Source organism: Silurus meridionalis, chromosome 10 (assembly GCF_014805685.1).
Source record: "Silurus meridionalis isolate SWU-2019-XX chromosome 10, ASM1480568v1, whole genome shotgun sequence".
NCBI classification, from domain to species: Eukaryota; Metazoa; Chordata; class Actinopteri; order Siluriformes; family Siluridae; genus Silurus; species Silurus meridionalis.
Window position 1 is genome coordinate 14,811,702 of NC_060893.1, and position 18,438 is coordinate 14,830,139.

The 18,438-nt window shown below is 35.8% G+C and overlaps 1 protein-coding gene across 1 annotated transcript; it reads right to left on the reverse strand.

Moving 5' to 3' along the window:
• Positions 1–380: 380 nt before the first annotated feature.
• Positions 381–17,210, reverse strand: LOC124392646 (immunoglobulin superfamily member 22-like). Its single transcript, XM_046859807.1, has 23 exons — positions 17,138–17,210; positions 15,450–15,609; positions 14,108–14,242; positions 11,497–11,633; positions 10,357–10,456; positions 10,226–10,262; positions 9,755–9,923; positions 9,237–9,350; positions 7,283–7,445; positions 6,770–7,045; positions 6,264–6,548; positions 5,614–5,738; positions 5,385–5,532; positions 4,774–5,070; positions 4,233–4,535; positions 3,937–4,110; positions 3,496–3,624; positions 3,098–3,394; positions 2,779–2,867; positions 2,369–2,561; positions 1,979–2,278; positions 865–1,191; positions 381–701 (listed from the first exon to the last, which is right to left on the reverse strand). Exons 2-23 carry the CDS (start codon positions 15,586–15,588, stop codon positions 634–636), a joined length of 4,005 nt encoding a protein of 1,334 aa, XP_046715763.1. The 5' UTR covers positions 15,589–15,609; positions 17,138–17,210; the 3' UTR covers positions 381–633.
• Positions 17,211–18,438: the final 1,228 nt, after the last annotated feature.

Consider the following 18,438-nt stretch of genomic DNA (forward strand, 5'->3'; position numbering starts at 1 on the left):
GTTAGTGATCTGTTTTTTAGTATAACTATACAAATAGGAATTAGTATTGTTCTGAAGGAACACCATAAAAGGCAGACTGCATTCGCTGACATACTGCATATTTTATGTCTCTGTAGTAGCATTGCATCTGAATGCATAATGTATAGGGCCTATTCAGGAAATAAATTCAGAATAAAGCTTAAACTATTTTGCATTTAGAAGGATGATTAGTTGGGGGGTGGGGGTGGGGGGTATTTCTTAGAATCACACATTTAGTCTGAATGCACTTATGCAGGCTGTAAAATGTAAACAGGTGTCAGAGATTTTATTCTATGTTCCAAGACATTGAAAAGAAACTGAACTGAAATTATGAAATGTTCTAAACACATTAGTTTCCACTTTAAAATCCTATGTGGTGCAATTTACTGATAACTGATTCTGTCTGATTACATCTGTCTGCATTTTTTTCCTGAGTATGATATTTAAATTTAATGAATTGCACAATAGAATTAAAATTTCACTAAATTTATCTGCTAATAAAATTTCAGCCTAGATGCTCTTTATAAAAAAAAACTGTCTGTGATTTGATAATTAGTAATGTTTTTATTAAAACCTCTGAGAACCTCAGATAAGTTTATCGGCTTTGTACTCTGCTTAGGTAATGTGTTTTTCTTTTCCAGAATCCTGAGTCAGGCATTCAAGCAGTCTATTATCATCTTTATCTGCAGCATAAAAAAGAACATTTGAATTAGTATTGATGTACAGAGGTAAACGTTTTTCATGTCAGTCACTGCAATCCAATGAATAACAGTGAGAAACATCATTCAGTGACATCATGCAGTGTAGTAGAAATGTTAGCGCTTTTATTTTGTGTGCCCCACTTACCAAAAACAACCAGATTGCACTTGCATTCGGCCTTGCCCAGCTTATTCTCAACCACCATGATGTATTCTCCACTGTCTTGAGCTGTACAGATGGGGATTGTCAGGGTGCAGACCCCATCAGAGCTACTCTGCCAGTAACGAGGATTGTCTGAGATTGCAGTATCTCCCTTGTACCAGGACACGTGCGGCATGGGTGAGCCGAGAAAGGCGCAGCTCATGGTACAGTCATTTCCAAGGTGCACAGCATGATCCTTCAGCGGCAAAATAAAGGCCGGTTTGACGTCATGCTGAGCACGTGTAAATGGATTCATATGCAAAATGAAGTGTTCTGTAAAGTAGGTTTAGATGAACAAAAAGTCATGAATTAGAAGTTATAAGCAAAATATACATACTACAAATATCAAATCTGTTTTTTTTTGTTCTACTTTCTTTAAAAATATTTTAATCTGAATTCATGACCAATTTTGATGAATCCCAGAAATCTCAAGACATTGAGACCAACTAGTCTGGGATTCTACTGCATAGCTATAAATGTTAAGAAAACCTGATATTTTATTGTTAACATTTTTGTATTAACTTGTTACTAGTTAATGTGTACCTAATCATGTATTTAGTACATCAGCATACTAAACTTTCTTTCTACTCACAGATGTAGTGTCCACTGTGTGTCATTCTGACACCACATGTTCAAACGCAGCCATCTCTTTTTAAAGTTAATTTCTATTTTAATGGGCATCTAATAAAACAAATGTATTATTTTTTCAAATTATCTTGTTTTGCATAAGTGAAGTCAAGTTTATTTCTATAGCGCTTTTCACAACAGACATTGTCTCAAAGCAGCTTTACAGAATTTAACAGTTAAGGTGAATGGTGTGCATTTATCCCTGATGAGCAGCCATGGGTTGAGTGTTAGTGGACATTTTAGAGTGTGTTTAAATTAACTCTGATAGTCATACATTTTGTACAGCAACAATAAAAGGCCATGATACAATAGGTCACACCCCACACATGTCTAATACAGTAATTGATACAATAGTCAGAGTCTGAAGTAGTGAATTGAGTTTGACTAGGACTGGAAAATGTTCTTCAGTAAGTATTGCTGTAATTAGTCTTACCATTCTCCTTTTCAATGGTAAAAGGTTCCTTTGTGTTCAGGGGGTCACTTTCCCCGATGTGATTGCGAGCTATGACCCGGAAGTAATACTTGCGTCCTGGAAAAAGACCAGTGACTGTGTATTTGCTGCTGAAGATGCACTCGGCTGCTGTAAACCAGGTGGGAGTGCTGGTGTCTCTCTTAAGGATGATGTAATGGGTGTGTTCATCATCAGCAAGGTCAGGGGTATGATTCCACTGCAAAGTGACAGTGCCCTGGACCTCCTCCACCAGATGCAGGTTTTTAGGAGGACGAGGGACATCTAGAACAAGGATAGATTCAAAAGCATGTAACAATGCGGTAAAATAGAAATTAAAAGATAGTAAGATCAATATAGCTATGGCAGTACTACCAGTGACATGGACAGTGATGTTGTAGTGGACCTCCCCACAGTTATTGTGGAGTTTGACACGATAGGTTCCAGAATCAGAACGCTGGCAAGAGCTGATGAAGAACTGAGAATAGTTTTTCCTCTTAGTTATGACCTCTCGACCATTGGTCACAGTACCATCTTTAAGCCAAGTCACTTCTGGGGGAGGGGAGCCCTAGAAAAACAGAAAACAAGTTCCAAAATATTGGGTTGGTTTGCATTACAGTCCACATCTTCTGAACCAAGTTTTTACATTTTGTTTAACTAATGCAGCAGTGCTGAAAAGAGATCATGTTCAAAGTAAGATGCTCTTTTGTTGAAAACTAACACTATTTTATTAAACACTTTTTGGAAGCTGGTAACGGGATTCCGTGAGTAACTGGAATACTTACACTAAAGGAAACAGGAATACATAGTGCACATCCAGCACGCACCACCACGTGGTTCTTCAACTTGGCCTGGATATCAAACTTGGGCAATTCTGTACAGGATTGCAGAATTGCAGATAAAAATGTGCAGATAAAAAAATAAATATATCATCAACTGCCATAGATTCATGTAAACCACTGAACTCATTTAGCTCACCAGAGCAGTAACTTGAGATTGATAAATACTCAAATTCAGTAATAGTTGGTTCAAAACCGTCAGAATGTCACAAAAACTAATTATCACTCAAAACTGTGACTTTAAATACTGCAGTGAATATATTACCAGGTGGTGGCATAGCTAGAACTCCTTGTTCTAATTCTATCGGTTCTCCAATGCCACCCTCATTAACAGCTCTGATACGGAAGAAGTACTTCATCTTCTCTTGCAGGCAGCCAACAATATATGAGGCGCTAGTGATGGGAATTTTGGTGCACTTGCTCCATTCTTTTGCATGTTCAGAACAAACCTCTAGGATATAGCCAGAGGGATCATCTCCCATCTCGGGGGGGCACCATGCTAGTGATATGGAGGTGTTGGATGAGTCTGTTACGTGAAGGTTTCTAACAAGGCCAGGGGCACCTGAGAGAGAGCAAATGAGAAGAAGTGAGATGAAAAAGAAATAGCAAAGTGAAATTACAACCACAGTTGTTTTACTGATGATTGTTATCTAAATGGCTTACGTGTGGGGTCTTTGGCCAGTACTGAGTTTGACACTGTACTAGGAATTCCCTCTCCAGCTCTGTTAACAGCAGTTACTCTGAACTCATACTCCATGTCTTCTACTAGACTGCCTACTGTACACTTTGTGTCTGGAACAAGACCAAAAACTCATGGGGTATGGGCTTTATTATAATTGAGACAGAGCAAAATGCAGCAAGATGAAAACAAAGAATCCCCTAGAAATGGCATCTCACAAATGAGTCTGACATCAATAAAAGTTTTTCAGACCAAACACTCTAATGAGACCAACATAAGATAAACAGCTGTAAAATGTCAGAAACATTTTAGACAAGGAGTGTCTTTAAGTGTAGTTGTAAGAATAGGTTGTCTGAGTAGCAGACATGGCAAAGTGTATTTTTTATTTAGGTTCTACAGAAGTTCAGAAACAGTACTGCATTTACCTTGGATTAGTTCTTTACAGACAGACACCCACATACTGCTCCCTTTTTTTCTCCTCTCCACATTGTAACCCAAAACAGGAGCACCACCATCTTGCGCTGGAGGAACCCACATAACCGTGACCTCGTCTTTAGTCACATCAGTAATCTGAGGCTGTGGAGCCATACCAGGAGGCTCTAAACAAGACAGTGAGTTATTATATGAATATCGATATTATACATAGTATAGTTTTCATTAAAGTAATTTTATAAACTGCACAATTATGCAGCAATGTCTGACTAATACCATAGGCACTCACCAATAGGCTCTCCAGCGAAGACCTGCTCAGTTTCTAAAGGCTCACTCACACCCAGCGGGTTGACTGCTCTAATGCGGTATTCGTATGCCTTTCCCTCCTCAACGTTGTCATTACAGAATGTGGTGGTGTCTCTGTACACCTCTCCAACCTTGGTCCAGGACTTTTTTCCAGCCATGCGCCTCTCTATAACATAGCTGGTCACCTTCTGCCCCCCATTATCTCGTGGTGCTTTCCACTTCATGGTTATGCACTTGCTGCTACACTCCGTAAAATCCACTTTACCCTGAGGGGGTTTAGGACGGTCTAGAGAGCAAGAAAAATACATCTTTAGATTTTGCTGAATTTTGAAACACTGCAGTGACTTGTCATTGTGCAAGTTCAAATGTCATTTATAGTGTGAAGTACGAAAATTACATGACATATACGGAGGAGAAACCAAAATAAAATATATAAGTATATACACAATTTTAATGAAACATCCTATACAAACATTGTAATACTGTGCTAGTTTATAAGGCAGATATTTTAGCCATGTTCTTACCAATTACATTGAGCTGTACAGTGGCAGCAGCTGAGCCACAGTCACTTTTAAGTTTAAGCGTGACAGTACCACTATCTTCTCTAACACATTTACTGAGTATCAAAGTGCTGGAGGCGCCATTGCATTCGATCACAGTTCGGCTGTCTTCCACCAGCTCCAACCCATCTCTATACCATGCCACTTTTGGGGGGGGTTTGCCCTTGAAGGGGATCCTGATGATTGCTGCTTCACCAGCTTTCACAGTCACCGGCTGGCTGGATAGTGTTTCCAGTATTGTGTGATCAATAACAGGAGTGTCTACAGGAACAGTTTTACTCAGCTCAGATTTCCATGCAATAGAGATTTTATTGATAAATAAAAGTCATAGATTACACAATAAAGTGGAAGTTGAGTTAAAAAAAGAAATGTTTTTAAAACAAAAAAAATGCAGTTGTATAATTTACTTAATAACTGTCCATTAACAAAGTATCAAACAAGTAATGCTGCAAATTTTCGAACCACAATTACAATCAATGTGAAAAGAAAACCTGAAGCATTGACTGCATTAAAGCATCCAAATCTTATATATAGTATATGCAGAAAATCTTTCTTTCTTGTAGAGTTTGGATCACCTGCTATACGGAGAACTGCCTCACTCTCAGCTCCTTTAGCAATAAAAGAGTATCTGCCCCCATGTACTTCCTGTACATTATTGAACACCAGCTTATGAACTGCCCCCTGCTTTATCACCTGCAGCCCACTCAGATCTGTAATCTGCAACTTAAGACATACATTTACAGTCTTACTCATTCGGTAGTGCATACTGACCAGTGTATGATTAGATTAATAAAAGACTCATACCTCTTTTCCATCTTTTAGCCAGACACCATCTACTTTCTCATCATCCAAAACCACACAAAGTTCTGTGTCTGAGCCTGTGGAACACTTAACATCTGACATTCCACTTTTCACTGTGGCAAATCTCTCTGCAAATATTTATAACCACATATTAGACAAATGTAAAGAAATGTGTTTGTTCATTTGTATATTCTTCAATCCATACATCTATTTATCCACAATTCTATAAAAAGCTATAAATGCAAGGAAAATGCAGTCCATCCATCCATCCATCCATCCATCCATCCATTGATTAATTAGTGTGTTAATTCCTTCTGTTAATTTAATCGGTTTTATCTATCTATCTATCAATCGATCTATCTATTTTATCTATTTGTCAATCCATATTTCTGACATAAATTATTTAAAAGGCATTTTAGTTTAAACATGAATTCATTTATCCATCTATTCATTCATTCATCCAACCATCCATCCATCCATCCATCCATCCATCCATCCATCCATATGTTGCAATGGGTCTTATTAACCCATTCATCCATTTTATTTTTGTCCATTCACCTTCCTACCATCCTACCTATATGGTCCTATCTATAAGCAGCACATGGACACAGACAATTCCACAACATGTAATCTCATCAGATATGGCTGTTTACCATCCACAGTGAGGTTTGAGGAGCTATAATACTCATGGGTGTCATTATCTTGCGTGCACATTATGGTATATTCTCCACTGTCTGACAGCTCACAGTCTTCGAGGATAAGTTCAGCTCTTTTGCCTTCCTTCATGAAGGTGTATCGTTGGTTGTTAGTGATGTCTTTTCCATCCTTTAACCACCTCACATGTACATCCTTCGAGCTCATCTCAGCCTCTAACCTGGCCTTGCCCTTTTCCTTCACATGTACATTCTTTATATGACTCACAAACTTGATAGGGATTCCTGATTAAGAGAATCAGACAGAACAAAAAAATGATTGACAGAACAGGTACAGTTTTACAGATACTTTTAATGTAAAATGTACTGAATACAAGGCTATGAATAATTATAGGCATAATTGCTTATTAAAAAATTTATATGTCAAGAATATGATAAATATGATGTGATTTATGTGCTAATAAATTAAGAATATCTGTATTTGAAAAATATTTGAAGTCTCTTACGTTCAATAAAGAGAGAGGCTGTAGTAGTCAGATCCCCAATGCTGATTGTATAGTCACCCGTATCACTGGGACGCACATCCTTAATCTTTAAAGTGTATGTTAAGCCATCGTCAGACACACTCACATCAAACTTCTCATCTCGTTTTAGCTCCTTCCCTTTAAACTGCCATACCAAAGGGCTGTCAGTCTTCTTAGAGAGCCGTACCTCGAATGCAGCAGTCTGTCTCTCCATTACTCGCAAAGGCTTCAGATCTGTGACGAACTTTAGCGGTTCATCTACAATTAACAGACAGAGAGATTTACACAAAGAGAGATTCAAGCAAAGGCATGATCAGACTTTGGCATCCTACTGAAATTCTTTCATTTTTTCAGTGTTTTTCAGGCTGAACTTTTTTAATTTGTGAATGAATATAAGGAAAAAGCTTGAATATATGTATAGATTATATATATTAAACAGAGCTTTTGTATCTTGAAAGGAGACAAATTCAGACAGGGTGTAGTGAGGATACCTGCCTATGACAGTGAGCTTAGCAGACAGGATCTTTTCTCCAACCTTTAGAGTGTATGTGCCAGAGTCGGCAATACACACACTGGAGATGCACAGCATGTGTTTAGTACCCAACTGTTTAACTTCATACTTCCCATGAGAGTACTGGATCCGCAGCAACTCGTTGCCCTGAATAACAAATGGTTATGTACACACACACACACACACACACACACACACACACACACACACACACACACACACACACATGCACAGTCAAAAACACACAAAGTCCAGACAGACTACATTAACCCTTTACACCTGTAGTTAACACCAATAAAAAAATTGATTTCCCTAATTGCAGCTCAATGAAGAAACTGCAGATTGTACATTGTTTATTTAATTCCATGTCTGTTATTGTAATTAGAGCAGGAAATTAATATTTGTGGCTCTTTTAAATAAAGAAAACAAACAACATGATTATATTTTAGTTGAGTGCAACAGTGCTATCTATCTATCTATCTATCTATCTATCTATCTATCTATCTATCTATCTATCTATCTATCTATCTATCTATCTATCTATCTATCTATCTATCTACCGTAATTTCTGGACTATAAAGCGCACCCATATATAAGCCAATTTGACAAAGATTTTTATTTTGAACATAAATAAGCCGCACCTGTCTACATTGAAACTAATGAACTTTACACAGGATTTATGAAAGACAGTGTCTGTTACTCTGTGTAACAGGTGAAATATGTTGTGGCTCCTTTAAGAGCAGAGCGGCATTTTGGGAAATGCCTGCCGCATTTTCCCGGTATTACTGCATGTGTGGAGACCGAGGAATATGTCATTATTATTTTCTGATGCTCATTTTTAAGTTTCTTTGACTAACCCGTAACGCTGTTGCCAAGAAAAATAAAAAAGCACGAGTTTTGGAAACCTGTCTGTGCTTATATGATTTCTGTGGCAACTGGAGATAGTGAGCTCTCCCATGACCCAGACTCAACACGTTACTACGGCTTGTATCTAAACAGTAGCCAACCAAGAAAGTAATTGTTCACTGTCTTCCTCCTTCCTTTCACAACTATTTCTCTCGAGAGTATTTCTTTTGGCATCGTCCTGCGTTTAAAAATCACCACCGGTGGACGTTTTTTCTCCCGAAGCCGTGCAGCTCAGAACACAGGTGAGGTGCGTTTTTCGTTTCTATTCGGAAATTTCATTGGTCTAATGTTATGGGGTTCAGTTTTTTGGCTTGAAGTTTGTGAAACCGGGAAAAACTATATAAATAAGGCGCTTCGTTGTTTAAGCCGCGGGGTTCAAAACGTGGGGAAACGCGGCTTATAGTCCGGAAAATATTTGGTGTGTGTGTATATATATATATATATATAATATATATACAGTACAGACCAAAAGTTTGGACACACCTTCTCATTCAAAGAGTTTTCTTTATTTTCATGACTGAAGGCATCAAGGGCTTTTTGACCAAGAAGGAGAGTGATGGGGTGCTGCGCCAGATGACCTGGCCTCCACAGTCACCCGACCTGAACCCAATCGAGATGGTTTAGGGGTGAGCTGGACAAAGTGAGTGAAGGCAAAAGGGCCAACAAGTGCATCAAGAGAATGCCAAGAGTGTGCAAAGCAGTAATCAAAGCAAAAGGTGGCTACTTTGAAGAACCTACAATATGACATTTTTCAGTTCTTTCACACTTTTTTGTTATGTATATAATTCCATATATAATTCCACATGTGTTAATTCATAGTTTTGATGCCTTCAGTGTGAATCTACAATTTTCATAGTCATGAGAATAAAGAAAACTCTTTGAATGAGAAGGTGTGTCCAAACTTTTGGTCTGTACTGTATATATAGTTGTAAGATGTTAAAATTCATCGCATCCACCAAATTTTAATATAATGATTGTTTTTTGTTTCTAAAAACAGAGCGTGAGGACAAAGTAATAAGCAAACCAGTTTACCTGAAACCAAAGCATCTTCATATTTGGATCTTTCAACTCCAAAATGGTGTCAAGAACAACATTGGAATCTGCCTTTGCTGTTACGTCCTCCAAAGGCTTCAGAACTTTAACCATCTGATAACAGATAGTGATCAGTGTGTGCAAACATTTCTGATGAGGGTAAAGCAGCATAAGAATACAAAATAATTTCTGAAAAGAATTCCAAATCTATCTATTTTTTGGGTGGTTGGTTGTTTGGTTTGTTTATTTATTTTTATTTTGCACTTATTTTTTATTACTGCTTTGTCACTATTTTTAATAAACAATCATGCCAATGAAGTATTTTGAAACTAAAAAATGTATTCATTTTGAATGGTTTAAGAATCCTTGCTAAGGAATACATGGTATTTAATACCCAATAATTGTGATTTATTCAATAACTACAGTGATGCATAAGTTTAATAATCTAAAATGACTGCTATCTAAAATGAACTGCATTAAAGACTATTTATTATATAGCTGTTCCATTTGATACCCACTTCCACATCCACATTTCTCTTCATCTCCTTGAGTTTTTTGAGAATTCCTCTGAAGTCAGTGAAACCATATTCAGCGCAGATGCGCTCGTAGTCCTTTTTGTCAGCTCCAGCCAAAATCTTTAGCATCTCCTCTTCAGTTGGAGGCTTCTTCTCTCGTTTCTCTACACTCCTGCATCATAGTATTACTGCTTACAAATCTTTAAGCAAAACATACAGTGTAATACACCTGGGATGTGGCAAAATGGATATTTAGTAAAATGGATGGGAACAGGTAACACATGCGTTTATTTAATAATAATGCTGCTCTTGCTTTTTTGACAAAACTGTAAACGGCAATATATGGATAGTGGTTTAAGTCAGGGGTAGGTTTAGGGAATAAGTCTTAGTTGAAACTTTGCAAGCAGAGTGTGTTTTTTCCTGGACTCAAAATTACTCTGAAACATGTGAATGTAAATTTGCCAAAATCATTACCGTTTCTTCAGCTTTTTCTTAAAGTCCAGTGCAGGATCTAAAGAGATGAAAGACAGTAAATAAAAAAGACTACAAGTTCATAATGTAAAATCCTCTTCTTGTAATACTTGTAACTGATTAAAAAAACTTACTTTCAGTAACAATCAGTGAGAAGGAAACAATGGCATCCCCATGGTTGTTAGATGCGATGCACTTGTACACATCAGCATCCTCGAGATTTAGATTTTTAATCTAATAAGGTAATGAAAATACATCAGATAAAAAAGGAAGAAAATTATGCATTAAAGGCATAATGACCTTTTAAAACAGATAAACTCCGTGAAGTGCATGAGTTAACTCCGGAGTTGAAAACTGCAGTACTCCAAATGGCCAACAGGGAGCAGTTTGGCATCTATAGATTAACTCTGCACTTTTGGAGCTTTTCTCAGTCATAAACCAGATGGTGGAAAGCAATGAATATATCAGGAAGCACATCTTAATTACTTCCTAATGGCAAATTAAGCTTCTTTGGAAATAGCACACAATACAAAATCTACTCATTTACTTTCTTTAAATGTTTACTAACCATGCTTTCTTGATAAATGGGAGTGTTGTTGAGGCATTTAAACTGTGAGTAGAAAACTTACTACACTGACTCTTTCACACAGAAAAAAAAACACATACATGAAAAGCACATGTAATCCTACGTTTCTCCACATGGAATTGTGAGAATAAAATGCATTTCAGCACATTATCCCCTAAAACTTAAAAGGTGACTTAATTACATCTGAATAATATGTGATCACGTGAAACTGAAAATGAAGTATATGTGACTTTTCTGTAAAGGAGTCAGTATGAGAAACACTTAAAAGAAAAAAAAGAACGCAACATAGAAGACTTTTACATTATACCAAGCAGAATCCACAGAGTCACTGCTGCTGGTAGTTCATGTCTCACTCATGTATCATTGCAACTTGATTTATTGTGTTAGATGTGGTACATTACATCACACTATATTAATAAACCAAATGTCTTTGGTCTGCTAAGACCTTGTCAGGGACATGCTGAAATTATGGAAATAAAGAACTTCATCACCATATCATTATACATTGCATGATGTACTGCATCTTTCACTCATGTAGAATACTTAAAATGTCACTGATGAAAATGCCATGGTTTCTGCTGTGGATTTTACATTATAAACTGATCCAATAATTTTTTTTTCTATGTGCATCTAGAAGCACAGAATGTACTCAGAAGCCTGAAATACATAGCTTTGACTGATCCCTCACCTTTAATATATAATGCTTATTTATGTCATCGTAGAAAGTCTTTGCACCCTCAGTCAGCTGCTTGCCACTTTCTCTAGCCCAGGTCACGTTTTGAGTGGGGTTGCCAGATACTTTTGCTTTGAAGACAGCATTATCCCCTGCAAAATGATATTATGACACATATTTAACAAAAGTAGATTTAAAATATTGTTGTGTCATGCACTTTATTTAAATGTAAAATGACCAGACCTTGGTTGATTTGGCCATAACTTATATGATTCACATAAAGAAAATTCACAGCTGTGCCATTTCTGCCAGCAGCACAGCAATTTTCTGTTCTTTCCCTATATCATGATGATCATTGCTGTGCTCTGATGGACTTAACAATGTATAAATCAAAAAGCACCTTCTTTAGATCTGTCTAAAAGATTTTTTTTACAATCGGCAAGCAAAGGGCTTGTGACTGAGAGAAATGTTTTCTTCAGCACTAAAGCTATGGCTTTATAAGGTTTCTGGTGTTCTGAACAACTAAGAACACTGATTAAAAAAATAATAAATAAAAATGTACCAACAACCAAGAATTCAAATCTAATAACAGTCCTCTCACTTTCATTTTGTTCATGGTACATGTGTATTTAAAATGTGTAATGTAAAATTTGTAATATATAAACAGATGATTATGATCATTATAACAGATATGGGACAGTTTTTTACACAGATTATCACGACCCAGTCTAGGATCACAGATAGACAGAGTGTACCAGCTTGTGATTACAAGACAGGGAGCTAAGAACATCTGTTTTCCAAATTACATTTTATTTTGTTTAATGAGCAAATGTATCATACCTAAATATATTTTGCACTATAACATCTATACTATTAATTGATTGCTAATAAAAACTCAAATAAAAAATTAAATTAAATTAAATAAAATTCATATGTTACTGGAAAAAACAAAGATGTGGCAAAGCTGCTGCTGATCTAAATTGCTGAGTAAAATGTAAAGATATTTTAGGAAATTTTGTAACTGAGTAAAGGCAGCCACCACATCTTAGTATTGGTGGTCACAAAGAAAAAAAAATATAAAGGTGAAAAGTATTAATAAAGATCTCATCAACAGTATCTATGTGTATTATTATTAAGCCTCATAACACACCCATACACTGTAACTATTACACTATTCATGCAGAGCTTGTTAATTAAAAGTCTGACTACAGTATGTTACATGTACAGGGACACATTTGGCTTATTGACCAACATACCAAAACATAAAATTAATTAATTGTTATTATCATTATTATTATTATTATTATTATTATTATTATTATTATTATTAAAACTTTATTTCCGATATATATCTTGTTCACAAGATTATTTTTGTACAGCAGTACTACTATTAAGTAATTAGAAGGAACTGTAAGTAACAAATGGTTGAAAAATTGAATGAAATCAATAGAATCTGTTTCATAATATTGAACTGACAGCACATTTTTTAAGAAGTCATGCCAAATTAAGATAGTATCAAGTTTCATTGCCATTTCTTTGCATTGCTATTGTATTTCACTATTTGTAATGTATACATTTCTTAAAAATGCACCGTTTAGTACTTATAAGGGCATATTTTCTCAATAAGGTCTAAGAAATATTTTGCACTATAAACCATAGACAGTTGTATACACTTTGTTATATGAAAGGTATTTTGTATAATCATCACCTAAATGTATTAGTTTGTATAAAGTATAAACTATTAACTACCTTAATATCCAGCAGAGAAAATATTTTATGTACCAGACATTTCTGTAATTACTATAGATTTACCTACAGAGGTCATTAAAAACCCACACCACAGTAATTTTCTGAAATAAAAGTGTAATTACTTCCTATAAGTAAATGGGAATCTAGAATTACAGCTTTAAAATCAACACTCTACTTTTATTATGCACAGATTATAGTTACTGATGCTAAAAAGGATGTGGTTGCCTGAATTGTGTCTGTAACTAACAGACACAATATAACTGCTTGCAAAAATCCAGTGCATAATGTATTGTGGTGTCCTGGCATCCAAATCAGGCATTTTTTTTATTTGACTATTGATTAAAATGACTAACAGAGCTAGAACAGAGCTTCTTCTTAAGGATCTGCCAAAAAATTTAAGTTAAATATAAGTTTGTTGATTATGGGAGGGTGTTTGGAATGTATTTTGTTAACAATGTTAGCCAGGTTGTGCTAATTTGAGATGTGTGATATTTCTCACCATTCCTGTGTAATGTGTTTATGTAGGAGGCGGTTATGTCGGATTATGTAGGAGTGACTGTTGTTACGTGAAAAGGAGTTTAATTTAAATTAAAAGCTTGTGGTGTTATTATTTTGACAATTTGTGATAATGATAACTGATGTTTGTGACTGATTGGTATAGGCAGTCACAGATTTGATTTCTTTAACAAAGATCTTTTCTTCCGCTTGAGATGTAAACTGTTTATTTACTCAGTGTTGTGTTTATGGAGTTTGCAGTATAAGTTATAATATGATTAATAATTGTAGTGTTACTAAAGCAATAACAAAATTTGCCTATATATAGAATTTATATCGAAGTGATATTTTGCCAGTGAAGTGAGCTGTAAGATTATTTCACCTTCCTGAGCTGTAACAGGATGAGGTCTCTCCTCAAACTCAGGAATACTCTCTCCCGGAGGGATTTCAGAGCTCTTCTGCACCTGGACGAATGACTCCATCACAGCAGAAGTCTTACGCTGCACTGCAGTCTGCTCTGTAAGACAAAAATGTACGTTTTATACGACACACACTTACACAGTACAGTATAGATGCATACAGGCATTAAATATAGACACACAAACAACCATTAAATCAATACTCAAATATACTGATCTACATCATTCTTCTAAGTGCCAACAATTGCTGAAGATTACAATGAGAAAACATTCATAGCTGCTTTTTCATTTTCATTATAATTATCCCATTCAATGAATCATTGCAGACTGAGGCAAAGCAAAGCTTGTTGAACATCTGCCATGTTTGATGTTAAATAAGAAATAGCTAACAAAGAATATCAAATGAATTAAAAAAAATCAACAAAACATTATTCATTTCTGTTGCCCAAGTCTGTAGTCTCTGGCACTGACAGCCAGTGCTTAGTTCTACAGAAATAAAAGCTTTCAAGAGCAGAGCCTACACAGAAAGTTTGATGTTCTGTTGTTTGTTTCTGGCTTTACCATAATGAGCCTTTTAGTTTATCATTAAGCCACATTTCTTTGTGAATATTTACTGGCAATATGCAGTTCGATTGGTTGCCATTTGTGATTTGTGAAGAGATGTATTATTTCTATTATTACATCTAAAGAGATGTATTATTTAAGTTCTCAGATTGATGTAAATCCTGTTTAAGTAATGATCCTCTTGGCTTGTAAGTAGATCTGAGATTTCAGGAGCTTGGTGGCTTTGCTATTCATTCTTGGAAAGCCAATGTACATAGGCTGATAATTATTAATGAATGTAATAAATTAGTTTCATGTCATAGTAATGCTATTGTACTGTTGATGACTTTTAGAATTTTAATTAAAAACTTAGTTTTCAAATTAGTCAGGACAATAACAAATAGAATATCCTTACAATACTGAATGCATACCTACAGTAATGACAATTTAGCACAAAAATAACATTTACACAAACTCCACGCAAACAGTAACCCAAGCTCAGGAAAGAAAACCTAGAGAAAATGAATACAACCTAGTTTATTATATGTAGTCAAAATCACTATAACTTCAGAACCCCTTCACCCAGCCAGCACTGTAATTGGGAATTTCGTTGAGTATCAGATTAGAGACTTTGGACTGAACTTGCGTGTGAAGATGAAGTTCAGACCTATTTTAAATTGTGCTCTATGGCTTGACAATTGATTTAGATTTAATGGTAAGTGACTTGAAAACACCATTGGATCTTGTATGTTCTTGTCTTACCCTCGAGCACCTTGGAGAGGTGTGTGACCTTGCGCAGACACGTGGAACTGATGGAATAAGAGCTGCTGGAAGCAGACATGTGGAAGTCTGAGCTCTGCTCCTTTTTGTTTCCACTGGACTGGATCATCCTTGTAGACATTCTGTGTTCAGTCTTAAAGAACTGAGAAAGGAAGCAAATAATGGAATAAACAATGAAGATTTGAGGGAAGGCAATACTAAGAATGGAGAAAAAAAACATTTCTGTGGACTGCAATTGAAATATGATTTTGCACTCAATTGAAACAGTGAACAGTTGTTTTTGGCATCACTCAGTTAAGGATGTGTTTCCTTTTCTTCAAAAGGTTTCTTTCACGTATCATCTTAGGGAGTTTTTCTTATCACCATGATCTCTGGCTTGCTTATCATGGATAAATGTGTACATTTCACATTTATATTCAGAGTTTATATATTACTGAAAATATATATTCTAAATGTTTCAATACTGATTTCAATGTTCATTGGTAAAATGCTATACAGACAGAAATTCATAGAATTGAATGCATGAAAAAAGACAGACAGAAAGGAAGATGAATCCTATACAACATAGCCTATAAGGTATGTTTACAATGAAAAAAAATAAGAAACAAGGAGAAATGTGCCACTGTCAAGGACCAAGTGACATTTTTCCACCGTTCATTTTTTTCCCCCTAATCTTTAGTTTTGTTTTTGACCCGCTTTGAGATGAGGTCCTCTTTTCACTGAGGCATCAAAGGGAACAAAGGAGAGAGAAGAAAAAATTGGGAGCAGCACCTTATTCTCTGTGCTGTGAAAAGCTTTCACTGTTATTGTGAAAGTGAATTGTGTTCATGAGCACGAGACATTTTACTGGCTGACCCTTTTTGTTTTCTCGCTTTTTGCCTATCTGACTCTCACTGGCAGATTTCTGCACAGCCAATGAACAAATAACCAATTGTGGAAGACAGCCTCATTTTTTGTATCAGGTCTTCCAGTTCAAGACTGAAACACAGGCATTGCAAAGAAAAGTACTTTTTAGCCTCATAAACTGTAATTGGCTGGTGTTACTATCATTGGCAGGAGAGAGTAATGTCTTCCCTTCCACTAATGGTAAATTTGCTCTCTCTGATTTAAATGGCTGTGAAATGAACAGTATTTGAATTGGTAACAGTATTTGAGGTGAAAGCTTAACTTCCCCACTCTGATAATTAATATTGTAAAACATACTGTCACAGAACCTAAACCAATCATTCCGCTCATTCACACTCCCATGAACTCTACTTGATTTAATGGGTTGGTTAAAGTGGAGTGAGGGCACTCCAGTATGCTCTTGTTTGACTTTGAAGTTTCGGGAAACACAAGGAGTACAATTAATTAAATAGATTAGGGCAAAACAGAACTTGTTTATGGCTTGTTCCTTTTGTGCAATTAACACAGCTGCCTAAATGAACTAATTACCCCTCTGAGCCAAAGATGCTAAATGTTATAATTGGCCTATTTTCCATGTGAATGTGGTTGAAAAAAACCCAAAGGACAGCAGTCACATACACATATTAATATTTATGTCAGCTTTGGGCTAACCACTGTTGAATAATCAGGCTCAATTCACATTCTATTTGAACCCCCACCCCCTCTTTTCTCACATATTTTGCAATATCAACACCAAACCCATGCGATACAACATCAATTCATACCTGTTCTGCTGAAAACTCTGACACGCTTTTGGAGAAGTTGCTTCAGTGGTTTTGTCTCACAGATGCTGAAGCAAGCACAATGTTGTTCCTATTTTGTCTGCCTCGTATGGCAAAGATTCTGCTGCTGCTCTTCCTCCGGCTCAGGTCAGTGCAGCTACTGCACAAATAAGGTTGTGTGCAGGAGAGTGTGACCCCAGTCAGTACAGCATTCCCCCATGTGTACAATTGACATTTTCTGAACCATCTCACAACTTTACCCATTACACCCAGTAAGCCACAGACTGCTATTTTAGGAGAGCTTCCAACTAAATAAATTCTGCTTTTACTAACATCACTTATACTTACAATATCTTTGCTGAGATTTGTTCTAATGAAATGCATATTATATTCATTCAGATGTACAAAGCAAAAACACTATTAAGATTATTTTGATATAAATTGACATATAACGATTATTCTTATTATTAAGTAATGTATTTGAAAAACATCCTATAACATATTACTGAATGCTAAACTTTTTACTCAATTTGGATGCTCAATGAAAAAGAGAAGATATTCTCCTCCTATTGTGTGCCTTATTTCTTCTTTATTTAGTTTATCTCGTAGTTAAAAAAATACTATTTTGTTTGTTTATTTGTTCTTGTTCTTGTTCTTGTTCTTCTTTTTCTTCTTCTTCTTCTTCTTCTTATTATTCTTATTATCATTATAACTAATATTATATTCATGTTATCATGTCATATTGTGTTGTATGTCATGTTAATCATCATTTCCTCACCAGGTTCTCTATTCAATACCTGTCATGTTACCAACAAGCCACACAGCTCTCTGTCTCTGACTGCTACTGTCTTTTAAGATTTAAGGCCTTCCAAAAGTACTTAATAAACACCTCCTAAAAGAAAATGTAGCTGTATCAACAATTATGTTTTATTCCGTCGATGTTAAACACATTATACTTTTTTATTAGTTATTCCTATAGATACAACAGCAAATCAGAATGAGTGCACTGACATGAACCTTGCTGTCAGGGTTGTTGTAGAAAATGAATCAATATCTTTTGACCAATCAGAATTGAGAGTTCAAAGGCACTGTTATCTACATTTTCTTTGCACACAAATAGGTGCAATATCTATGAAATATAATAGGATTTCAACATTCAATATTATGGGGTAAATCATTAGGAAAAATTATTAATAAACCTCTTAAAAGCTTTGGATTCTCTTAGTGTAGTGGTCATCAGCTATATTAAGACTTCAGCAGAAGCCTTAAACAGAAAGAGATTTAATGGGACTGGCAGGTTTGAG